General features: G+C 34.7%; 1 protein-coding gene across 6 annotated transcripts in view; it reads left to right on the plus strand.

Moving 5' to 3' along the window:
* The window catches only part of PDS5B (PDS5 cohesin associated factor B), a 232,424-nt gene that overhangs the window by 146,187 nt on the left and 73,644 nt on the right, over window positions 1-12,593 (plus strand). For all 6 annotated transcript variants that reach the window (XR_011967607.1, XM_072611890.1, XM_072611888.1 and 3 more), the window contains 2 exons: window positions 8,769-8,874; window positions 9,169-9,329. Coding sequence is in view for 5 of the 6 variants with exons in the window: in XM_072611890.1 (XP_072467991.1) it covers window positions 8,769-8,874; window positions 9,169-9,329 (267 nt within the window). In the remaining variant the exon portion in view is untranslated. The remainder of the gene's footprint in view (window positions 1-8,768; window positions 8,875-9,168; window positions 9,330-12,593) is intronic.

The raw sequence follows: 12,593 nt of genomic DNA on the forward strand, positions 1-12,593 counted from the left end.
GTAGCCTAGGCTGTTAAACTCCCTGTTGTAGCTTGAACCAGATTTAAATATAATTGGGAAACAGTTAACAAAATTAATAACGTTTAATTTGTAGTTTTCTGTATTAGTGTGCTGCCTTTTTGATTCTATCACTAATGTAAAGCATTATGCTTGGCACTGGGGAGAAAATATGGACAAGATATGAACCCTACTTTCCTCATGCTAATTTTGTGGTTTATGAGAGTCACAAATAATTATAACCAAATGATACTTAAGTATAGTAGACAGGTGCAAACAAAATAAGGTCAGGAAAGATGTTATTGAGGAGGAGGTATTTGAGTTGAACTTTAAAGGAGATGTAGTAATTCATCGTTAAGAGTAGGGAGGCCATTCCAGTCAATGAACAAAGGGATAGAAACAAAAAATTCCAGGGGATGTATATATAAGTATGTGAAGGAGAGTAGTTGGCAGTCAATAATGCTGGAGAGAGGTGCTATATTACGGAGTCTTGAATGCTATGCAACATTTGGAAATATACAGCTGAAAGCAAGTGAAGATTTTTCATATTGTAGTGACATGACCACACTTGTGGATTAAGATTATTCTGGCAGTGGTTAAAGGATTTGTTTGGAGTTGGGAGTATAGAGTTGACAGAAATACAAATAGATGATAATAAGGACCTGTACTAATTTGATGAAAGTGGTAATAGAGGAGGAGAACGAGGATGAGAGATGAAGAGAAGGAAATCTTAAAGATGCAACCATGAAGACTTGCCACTGAAAATTTTTTTAAAGTATTTTTTGGGGAAGATTATGAACAGGTTTGTATTATCTTATTCACAAGGATATGATGAGAAATCTTACTAGATGAAATCCAGGTAATTCTTGGACTTCTGATAGTAACCTTGTCAAAAAGGAAATGAGTTTGGTCTGTCATGACTTATTTTGAGGCCATATGGGCTTTGGTGCTCAAATTAGCCCCTTTCAAGTGCTTACAAGCCTTTTAATAGAATTCCTTCTAAAATTTTGCCAATTATTGAAATGAATTCCACTGATTGGTAATTTCAAGTATCCATTTTCTTCCCCTTTTTGAAAAAAAGGAGATAATGTTTGTCGATATTCTTATAAGTTTATCCTACTCACCCTTATTCCTCAAAGATTCAACAATTGCAAGTTCATTCAGTACCCAGATTAGGTATTATTATCTCTTGATGCTGTCTTATATTTTTACTTATTTTGGATTTCAGTTCTCTTTTAATCATTTTTGTTCTGTTCATTTTACTATAAAACCTTTAGTATTAGTGCCTTATATACATCTGGTGCAAAAAATGTGTTTATTATATTGAAAGCTGTGATTCATAGGAAAACAGTAAAAACAGCATTTCACTTAATGCCTTTTCTGTAAATATTAAACTCTCATTATATTGCTTATGTTTTTCTTTCCCTATATTCCCACCCAAATGTTCTCCATCATTCTTAATGGGATCAAGAATATAGGTAGTGCTGTTAGTCTGGGAAAGGAAGGTCTGTCTTTCTGAAGCAGGAGGGAAATAGGAAAGCTTAAGACAAGAAATATATATTAAGTTGGACAGAGAGGCTTTAGGAAGCTTGTTATTATTTGATGGCCTTGTTAGTAAATTATGTGGCAAAATTAGTTTTTGAAAACAAGGAAGGTGCCAGGATAGATTCAAAGCTTCTGAGAGGAAAAGTTTTGGGAGAATAGAGAAAGGAGTCATCAAGAAATGAAGGAAAAGGTTTACTAAGCAGCAGGGAAAACTCAGTAGCTTGTAGTGGATCTGGTTAGCATAGTAAAGCTGTGTAGTAAGGGAGCAAACTTTTTCCTTCTTTTACTCCCTTTGTCTCTTTCAGTTTCTTCCTTTCTGCTATCCTTTTTCCCTCAGCTCAAAAACAGGTTTTTTCTGTCCTTTAAAAAAAAAAAAGTTTTTCTAGTGTTTTAAGTATTCCTCAAAAGAGGAATAGCAGACTGATCTGTTAGTAGCAGTTGTAATCTGATCCCCTTTTCCTCTAAGTCGAAGTGAATGTTCTCTCTCTCAAAGGTTGTAAGAAATTTGGTGTCTTCAGGGAGAAAGACAGGTTTTAGTTAAAGATAAGCAGTGAATGCAGTATTAGTTGAAAAGTTCCGCTAATAATAATAATTATTATTACTCTAGGAAAGTTCATTAATGTCATCTCTAAGTTTCTTCCAGGCTTCTGTTAGCTGCTATAATTAAATACACTGACAAACAGTCCCTGACTTAGGTAGATATTGCTTCATTATCTTTTAGAGCCTAAGGATTATGGTGTAATTCTCTGACTGGATGGAAAGAAATCTGATAATAAGGAAGATTAACCTATTCCTTTATTCCAAATTCCATATGCAAGTCATAGTTAGTAATATGCTACAGTCAATGTGGAACATGCTTATACTGTTGATAGTTGGTTGATGTGTTCATTGGTTTTTATTGCGTTTTTCTTTCTTTTTCTTGTAAAGAAGGATTAAAACTCTGAAAATGGTTAGGAGAAGGGATGTATTAAGAAATTATATGAAAACAAAAGATTAACAATTTAAAAAATTCTACAGCCCACTTAAATTCACTATGCAATATATTACTATTCTTTGTGTCACATGAAATTTTATTATTTCTTTTGAACTAATGCCTATATCATTATTATGAGAGTATTTCATTATTTTATTGAATCTGAGATCACCTTTAATGGTGCTGATAGCGATAAGTCCATACCTAAGTGTTGTTTGTCCTTAAGCTGCTGTAAGCATCCTTTATAAGATCCTGTTCATTTCCTCACATGTATTAATTTTGATGTCTTTTGAGTACTTTTTTCGTGGTTTTAATATCTTCTGTGATTTTGGTCAGTAGGTTAGTATCTTTTTCCTTTTGGATAGCTTTAGAATTGATCTCTCAGTATTTTAAAAATTGTGCTCTCTGGAGCACAGATTTCTTCTATATATAACAGGTATGGTCCATCTATTCTTCTCTTTTTCATTTCATCAGTTCCATTTCTACTTGCTCATGTGCCACATTGGGTACTGAAATATTAGTCCCCCTGTGACAGCTTTATTGTCATGGAGAAATATGTTCTGGAAACATCGACATGTGCTTTCCATATTTTTAAAAAAGTGGGTGGTATTGTCCTTTAAATATTCCTGAATTGATTTAGTTGAATTAAGTTTCACACCAAGCTTTCTCTAAACTTTTTTTTTGTCCTCTTTTCTTCTTGCTTTGTTATCAGCTGATACGGCACCTAATCGTCTGTAGTTGTTTTCTATGATATTTTTACAAGTCATTTTATTTTCTAAACAAATGTTCCTGACTGCCGAGTTTCTCTATGACATTCTGTGATTCTATTTGGTCTGTCAAGTATTTACTACATGCTAGGCATAGTACTAAAGTGCTGAAGATCCAAAGAAAGGTCTTTATCTAGAACCTGTTCTCGGGAAGCGTACAATGTGAGATGGAAACAATATGCAAATAATTGTGCACTAACAAGGTATATGCAAGATAAATTGGAGATAATCAACAGAGGGAAAGTACTAGCATTAAGGAATAAGTGGAAAAACTTCCTCCAGAAGGTGCAATTTTGGCCAAAACTGGAAGGAAGTCTGGGCACTCAGAAGGCAGAGAAAAGGATCGAGAGCATTCCAGGGCTGGGGGACAGCGAGAGAAAATGCTTAGAGGTGGGAGATGAATTATGTCTGTCTTATCCAAAGAATAGCAAGGAGGCCAGTGTCATTGGATCACAGCTTAGAAAGGAGGGAGTAAATTGTAAGGAGACTAGAAAAGTGGGAAGGAATTAGGTTAGGGAGGGCTTTGAATGCCAAACAGTGAGTTGAATGTTTGATTCTGGAAGTAAGAGGCAGTTTGGCAAGGACATCAGGTGTTTAGTGGTTGAAGTTTCTCTTATGGTTTCCTAGTGGTTGCTTTACATTAGTTAAATTTCTGTAGGATATTGTGGTAGTCTCTCTATATGGCTATTCTTTTATCCATTTCTCATTTTTTGATGTGAATGATTTGTTTGGTTAGGTCAGATTTGACTTACTTTAATTACATACTCTTCATCTGTGTCCTTTCTTCTCATCTAATGAATTATAGCACTGGTCTTAAAATTAAGAAAATCTTGATTTCAAATCCTACCTGAGATACTTAATGACTGTGTCCCCCTTGGTGAACCACTTAACTTCTCTTGTCTCAATTTCTTTATTCATAAAATGAGGAAAATGGTGACTGTAGTAATTAACTAACAGGATTTTTGTGAGAATCAGATAAGAAAATGTATATTTTCAAACCGTAAAGTTCTGTCTAAATGTTTGATCTAAGTCATTGGTCTGATTATCCATAAGCAGGTGATTCTTAATATAATTCCTCTATCAGTGACCACTCATTTTTTACATGGTAAGACATAGTCGATTTCACTTTTTTAATTTAGTATTTGCCACGTCTAATGCTCTTTTTCTTTTGAAAAAAAGTATTCATGATGTATAGATGTAAAGTTTCTATGTAGTGGTTGCCCATCCAGCTTTATGTTCAAATCTGGATACTGCGCATTTTCCATTTACTTTTTTTTTTTCCTGTATGGATTCTTAGTTCAGTTTCTTGTGTGGCTGTGGACCTCATTGAAGAGACTATCATATACTAGGGCTTGATGAAAGTCAGCACAATGTCAACAAATAGAATCCATCTCTTTTCTCTCTCAGTGAGGTCACTCTTTCATTTGGATTATGTATAGGGCAGTTTTCATGACCCTGCTGAGTATGTGGAGTGAGTTCTAGCTATTGTGATTGATAGTGATCCCCAAAGGATTGAATGAAGCTCTCTGACTGCATCTATCAGAGGGTCTGCATGATTTTTGTAGGGCAGACATTTTGTTGGAGATGAGACTTTGTAACTATGACTTGCCATTGCTCAGTAAAAGGCTAGTTTCGTAATAGTAAACACCGAAGTCTCTTGATACTATCAGTCATGTAACTGAAGATTCTCTCTGCTCTAGCATATTATTTGCAAAAAGCTGCTGTATCTTTTTGATACTTCAGTTAATTGGCAAGCATTTATTAAATGCCTGTTATGTGTGAAGCACTGTGCCTGCTGATGGGGATACAAATAAAAAAATTAAACAGTATCCACTTTCAAGGAATTTTCCTTCTTTTAGGGGAGATAACATATACAAGTGTTTACAAAATAAATAAAAGATAACTTACGGAATGAAGAAGGGGGCTGTTAGTTGGCAAAAGAAGAAAGATTTTGAGTAGAATGTGATGCTTTAACTGTGAGTCTGAAGTTGGGGATTCTTTCAGGCCAAGGTGAATAGGCAATGCATTCCAGGCCTGAGGGATTGCCATAAAAGGCACATGCCATGTGATTAATGCCAATAAGATGAGGATTCAGTTAAAGACTTGATAAAGATAAACAACTTTCAGATCTCATATATGTTCTCCAGAGCTCTAACTCACTGTTGTGTTGTACATTTCTGCTTGGATGTCTCAAAAGGATCTCAAATTCAGCATGTTTAAAATAGACGGTAATTCACCATTACATTCAGGATTAAATATGAAATTCCTTGACTTTTAAAGCCCCTCATAAACTGACACCTTCCGACTTTACCATTTTTCTTATACCTTACTCTCCTCTGTATTCTCTTCAGTCCAGTGACACAGGCCTCCTGATTGTTCCTAGCATAGAATATTCCTTCTCCTCACTCTGGTTATTTTCACTGGCTTTTTCCCATTTGTGGAATCCTTTCCTTTCTTGTTTCTACCTCCTGAGTTTTCCTGGTTTACTTCAAGTTTTAACTAAAATCTCATCGTTTGAAAGAAGCCTTTCTCCTTTGCCTTAATGTTAATGCCATCTGTCTTTTGATCTTCATTTTATCCTGTATTTGTTTGTATGTCGTTGTTTGCATATTTTATTTCCTGTCATACTGTGAGTTCTATGAAGGGAGAGACTGTCTTGTTTTTGATTGTATTCTTAGTCCTTTGCACAGTTCCCTTGTATGTAGTAGTAAGTACTTGGTAAATGCTTGAGAACTTTCTGCAACTTCAACAGTAATATGAATATCAACTACCTGTGATCTGTAAGACTGTCCGGTAGTGGCTAGGGACACAAATACAAAAAAATGAAACAGTCTGTAGCCTTAAACTTACATGTTCCTTGGCCATTCCTGTACACAATGAAGTATTGTTATACAAGGTAGATTGAGGAGGCAGAGATCATTAGTTACTGGGAAGATCATAGGATCTTGGCTTTCAAACTGGAAGGGGATTCTGCAGCTGGCAGCATTGACCAAGCTTCTCCCTCCTTCCTAACTCATTTGACTCCCTGAAACCCTAAAGAATGTAAATGGAAGTTCACAGAAGGATTAAAGTGTTAGGGGCAGGATTGATTTGAACCTCTGGTCTTCTTAACCAGTTAAGAAGCATTTATTTATAAAAAGCTTCTATATATCTCAGGTATTACAAACTATTGGGAGATAGACAAAAATCAGATTCTCTCAGTTCTCAAGGAGCTTACATTATGTCAGAGAAAACATCAGGATCAAGGAAGGCTTCTCAGGTTAAGGTGGCATATCCTTTGAGAGAAGATGCAGTAATCTGATCCTTTATTTGATTTATTATGTATTTATTTGTTTGTTTGTTTTTTTTGTCTTGATTTCTGTAGCCTTTCTTAAGCAAAGGTGTGAAACAGAGCTGTCCTTTTGGAAAAGTGACACAGAGCTAAGAGGTCAAGCTAACACATTGAATAACAGCATTCAAAAAGATTTTGACAGGTTGAAATATTTAGTTTAATTAAATTAAATTAGACTGGGTATGGAGGCCCATGCCTGTAATCTTTGCTACTGAGGAGACTGAGACTCTTAGATTGCTTGAACTTTGGAATTCTGAGCCAATAGTGTGCCAAGCTGATCAGGTATCTAACTGTCTGGCACCAAGATTGAGAGTTCTTAAGATCAGGTGCATACCACACCTAAGGGGGGGGCAGTCTTATGCAGGTTGGAAAGCAGTTAGTCAAATCTTCTTTGCATATCAGCACTGGATTCGACCTGTGAGGGGCCTCTGCGTTTGGAGCCTGGGAGACGTAAGAGGACCCATACTTGTTCCCTCAAAAAAAATTAAATTGAGATGAGTATAAAATCTTATCCTTGGGTCCAAAAAATTAACTTCAGAATTATAGGATGTGAGAGACATGATTAAATGAGAGTTTGAAAAAAAAGATAAGTGGGTTTACGGGGACTGCAAGCTTAATGTGAATTAGCGGTGTGATATGGTAGACAAAAAGACTGATTCAGTCTTGTGCTGAATTTCCAGGAATGAAGGAGGTTATAATTTCTCTGTACTTTGCTTTGATCTTACCATATCTGGAGTTTTATGTACTTTTCCGGGCCCCACGTTTAAGAAAAGAACATTAACAAGAATCTCTGGACAAGGGAATAACCAGGGCTTTAAGCTTGTGTTATAGAAAGATCGGATGAAGGGATGGGAATGTTTTAACCCAAGGTACTGTGGGAGAAGATGAGAAGAGAGGGTGTGCTAGTTGAGTTCTAATATTTGAAGGGCTGCTGGGAGGAGCAGTTATTAACTTTGTTATGTTTAGACCCAGAGGGCAGAACTTGGGGTAATGGATTGAAACTTGTAAAGTTTCAAAATAAAAGTATAAAGACATATGGGCTTTCCTGTCAGAAACAATTTCCTGACTATTGTAACTGCCCTAAAATGAAATAGGCAGCCTCTGAGGTTGGCGGTTTTACTCTCTTTGGAGGTCTTCAGGGAGAGGCTGGATGAACATTTGTTGAGCATGTTTTGGTTGGGGGTTTCTTTGGGGCATGGTTTGTGAGGTTCTTTCCAACTCTAAATTTCTGTCATTCTTTGATTTGTGTAATTCTTTTTCTTTTTTCCACCCCATAGTTATTAATTTATTTGTTTTCAGTTTTCAACATTCATTTCCAAAAGTTTTAAATTATCTCCCACTCCTTCTGCCCTTTCTGCCCAAGACAGCAATCCAAATGGGCTCTACACATACAGTTCCACCAAACACATTTTCACATTAGTCATGTTACACAGAAGAATCATAGCGAATGGGATATAATTTTTTTCTTAATGTTATAGTGAAGTTCTACTATGTCTTTACCACTGTGATAGCTATTGTTTTTACTATAGAAATAGATAATTTTTTTCTTTTTTTGGAATGCATTATTTCTATTCTTGATTGCACCTAAAATTCTCCATCTTACTGAACTAAAAATTTTAGATATTTTTATTTTGACTGTACTCTTTGGCTCTATAGCGTTGGTAGATTTTAACAAATCTACTGCCAAGTCATTATATCATTCTAATAAAGTTTGATCTTTCTAATATTCTCATAAGTGGCTGTAATTAGTAAACATTATTATTAGGTTACTTTCTGTGAAAGATAAAAATCAATACCCTTTTAAATTTTTCTTTCCTTACTTTTGAATAAATTTAAAAGAAGTGATATTTCTGAAAAAGTGCCAGCATTTTGGAACTTCTGTTTTAATTTTGAAATTCTCTATGGTATTTTTCCAGATGAAATTATATGGAACTCTAATTTGAATACATGTGAAATATAATTTATATCTATCTGGAACTTCTGTTTTAATTTTGAAATTCTCTATGGTATTTTTGCAGATGAAATTATATGGAACTCTAATTTGAATACATGTGAAATATAATTTATATCTATCTATCTGTGAGCAATTTGAGGATTATTTTCTTGATCTTTGGAAGGGGTGATTTTTCAAAGTGGCAAATTCTTTCTTCTTTAGTGCTCTTATTAAGCAAGTGAACAAGTCAATAGATGGAACAGCAGATGATGAAGATGAGGGTGTTCCAACTGATCAGGCAATCAGGGCAGGCCTTGAATTGCTTAAGGTACGTATTTTTGACATTTGACATTGAGTGCATTCTTACATCTTCCCCACTGAAATATAAATTTCCTGTGGTTAGTAGTAGAAGCACTGAATATTAGAGTTGGGAGGGAACTCAGAAATCTATTCTATAACCACTTTATTTTACATATGAAGAAACTGAGATTCAGAGTTTTAAAATAAGACTTGGTTCATAATCAAATTATTAGTGTTAATATGTCTGTTAGATAATATCTCTTGTTTGGTAAAGAATAACATTTGAACATTTATGTAATAACATTTAAAAATTTTTTTTAAGGTACTCTCATTTACACATCCTATCTCATTTCATTCGGCTGAAACTTTTGAATCTCTTCTGGCTTGTCTAAAAATGGATGATGAAAAAGTAGCAGAAGCTGCATTACAAATTTTCAAAAACACAGGAAGCAAAATTGAAGAAGACTTCCCACATATCAGATCGTGAGTTGAATTTACTCCATTTGTGTTCACTTTTTAAGCAAGTAGAAATACTTCTCATAGAGCTAATTCTTTTCTAATCTTTTGCTTTTCCCAGAAAATTAAATCATAAGCAGTCTCAGAACTTTTGTTAACTAGAGCAATAGTATAGTTTAAAACTTAAAATGTATTTTTCTATTTGGGTGGAATTTGAAAAAACCCTGGAAATTCATAGCAATATTTTCTGTAATAAGGTTGGAATCTCTTGCACAAAACTGACTCCTTATTTTAAACTGACAGTGACAAATACTATGTCAGATAATACTGAGATCAGAAAGATAATTTATGTTTTGGTGCTCTACAGTCATTTGTCCCTTTGAGAGTTTTGGGGTAAAAGTTTTTATAAGAGTATTGAAGAGCTTTAAATAGTTGTGTTCATCTACTCTTGAAATATTTTTAAAAAATCACTAAGCTTTTCTGTGTTTTTTGCTATAGAATATTTCCATTAAATGTATGGGGAAGGTGGAGGTATGTGGGTGTGCGCAAAGGTGTGTGCATGAACATGTGCAGGGGAATAGAAGAGAGGGGATTTAACAGTGAATTAAATGTTGACTTAAAAGGAAACATTTAAACATCATTAAATTAGGTTTGTCTAATCTCTCAAAAGGATAATGTAAAGCAGAACAAGCAAAAATTTTTTAATGTCAGTGGGATTTCCAAGAGTGAGATTGTAAATTCATAGGTACACAGTTAACTTTTCAAAGTCAATTTCTAGACCCACATCATTTCTACTTATATGTACAACTCTCCAAATTTCACAGGAAAGTAAACTTTTATTTCAAATGTAAAATATAAATCATGGAAATAAAAGTAGGCAAGCTCTTTCCCAGTATGTTTCAGTTCAGTTCAACAAACATTATTTGCTTTAAGCCTTTATTTTATGAGAGGTACTGAAGCATAAAATTTAAAATAAAAAAAAGCCCTTCTCTACTCAAGGAGTGTAGACTACTCAGAGAGAATGAGACATTTTCACAAATAACTAAAATATAATTGGAAAATTATTAAATTCATAGAAGAGGTGAAACAGTGACCTCAAGATATTTACTGAGGGGAAGAGATCGTTTTTTGGTAGGTAAATTCTGTGAAGGAAGAGGCATCTGAGGCCTTGGAGGCAGCTTTGAAGGTGGGGTAGGAATGAAGAAGACTTTACAGGCTTGGGAACAGCATGGGTGGAGGATGGGAAGGATGAGAAATGGGGAGAGGCAAGGGAGGTGTTCAATTTTATTGAAGCATGCAATCTGAAAGGAAAATACAGTAGAAAAAAGCTGAAAAGGTAAATTGAAGCTAAATTATGCAGGGTCTTGAATTGTAGGCTAAAGGATTTGTATTTTTTATAGGCAATAAAGAGACACTAAAAGTTTTTTGAGTGGAGAAATTGTGATTACACCTGTGCTTTAAGGTGATTCTTTAACATGGATGGGAAGGATGGGTTGTTTTAAATTTTATGCTTCACTGCCTCATAAAATAAAGGCTGGGAAATAGAAGCTGTGACTCTAGTTAGGAGAATCAATATAGGCAGGTGATTCGCATTCTGATCTAGTATATTAGGTTGGGAAGGAAGAAAGATGCTTAAACCTAGAAAATGTATAGAATTGGCAGGCCTTAGCAACTGATTGGGTTTGGCACTTCCAAAAGTGTGGAGGATTCTACACTTGAGGATTCAGGTCTGATTGGCTTTGATAAAATGGTGGAGCCATCAGCAGAAATGAAGATACTACATGGATGGACAGGCTTTAGTGGAAAGGACAGAAGAAAGGAAACAAGCATTTATTAAGTATTTACTACCTGCCAGGCCCTGGGCTAAATAATGAGGATACAAATACAAGCCAAAAGAAAGACAGTCTCTGACCTCAAAGAGCTCACATTTGAATTTTGGAAAATAATACACAAAAGCGGGGTATGCACGTGTATGTTTTTTTTGGAGGGGAGGGGAAGGGATGGGAGTACACTTTCCAATATATTTAAAGGACTCTTTATACAAATACCTGTAGAAATAATCAGTATTTTGGAGTGCAGTAGCATATTTTGGTGCTCATAGATAAAAGTGAGAAATGCTTCCACAATTGCTTTTACCTTGACTTTCTCCTTTCCTTTCTTTTGGTTTTCTTACCATCCCGCTGTCACACTCCCATTGTTTCTTTCTCCCTTCTTGATATTTCATGTTTACAAGGCAATATTTTATTTTCCTCTTTCATTTCTGCTCTCTTTCTTTTCAACTCCTTTCTTCTAGGAAAGGCCTATGATTTTATTGATATAAGGCACTCCCTTTTCCACTGGTGGTTAGCATCTTCTCTGAAACTTGAGTCTGAGAGAATTGTACTGAATTGTACAGTTGTATTGTAAATCCAAATGGCTTATTTGTGCCAAAAGATAGTTTTTGGTTTTTTTGTTTTGTTTTATTTTTTCCCTTAAACAGTTAAAATAGGATATATTCCCAGAAATAACATTATAGGGAATCTATGGCATATCATCATGCGTATTCTTAGATTTTGAGGCCTTCATACTGTCATGCAGCTCAGAGATTATCACTTGCCACTTAAACTTCCATTTAAGAGATGTTGATACTGTCCTCTGTGGTTTCTAGAAGGATCTTTCCAAAAAGACTTCATGCAAGCTTACTTGTATGCCTGCTTGTTCAGGTTCATTCTTTGAACTCCCACCATTATGTGTATTATAATACAGGCCATAACTACTTTGATTTATAGTAAAATATAAATTTTATATAAAAACATAATAAATTGTTGAATGTCTGACCTTTGTGGGGCTGATTTAAATGATTGGAATAAACTTTTTCATCTGAAATCATTTAAGGCCTATAATCAATTAACAGTTATTTATTAATAACTCTTAATTTGTCTGGTCCAGTGCTAGATGCCAGGTCTTAACCATTTTATCTTATGAAAATTTACTCTCATGTTCGAGATAGAAATTACCTTTTAAGTTAGGCTTCACCCATAACAGAAAATTGCTGTCAAAGGAAAAAAAGTAGACATTTAAATAATTATTTAAATACTTTAAAAATGTTTACTGTGAAAGATTTCTTTACATATTTTTTGAAATTTAAATCAAGATGTTTTCATTTTTCTAATCTGTCTACAATATGCCATCTTTTCTGCCATGGATTGATATTAACAGAATGACTAAGCTGTGCTTAGGTTTTGTACAATTAGACTGCATGGAATCACAATCCTAACTGACCTACCTGTATAAGCATGAGAACATTCTTCA

Source organism: Notamacropus eugenii, chromosome 5, assembly GCF_028372415.1.
Source record: "Notamacropus eugenii isolate mMacEug1 chromosome 5, mMacEug1.pri_v2, whole genome shotgun sequence".
NCBI classification, from domain to species: Eukaryota; Metazoa; Chordata; class Mammalia; order Diprotodontia; family Macropodidae; genus Notamacropus; species Notamacropus eugenii.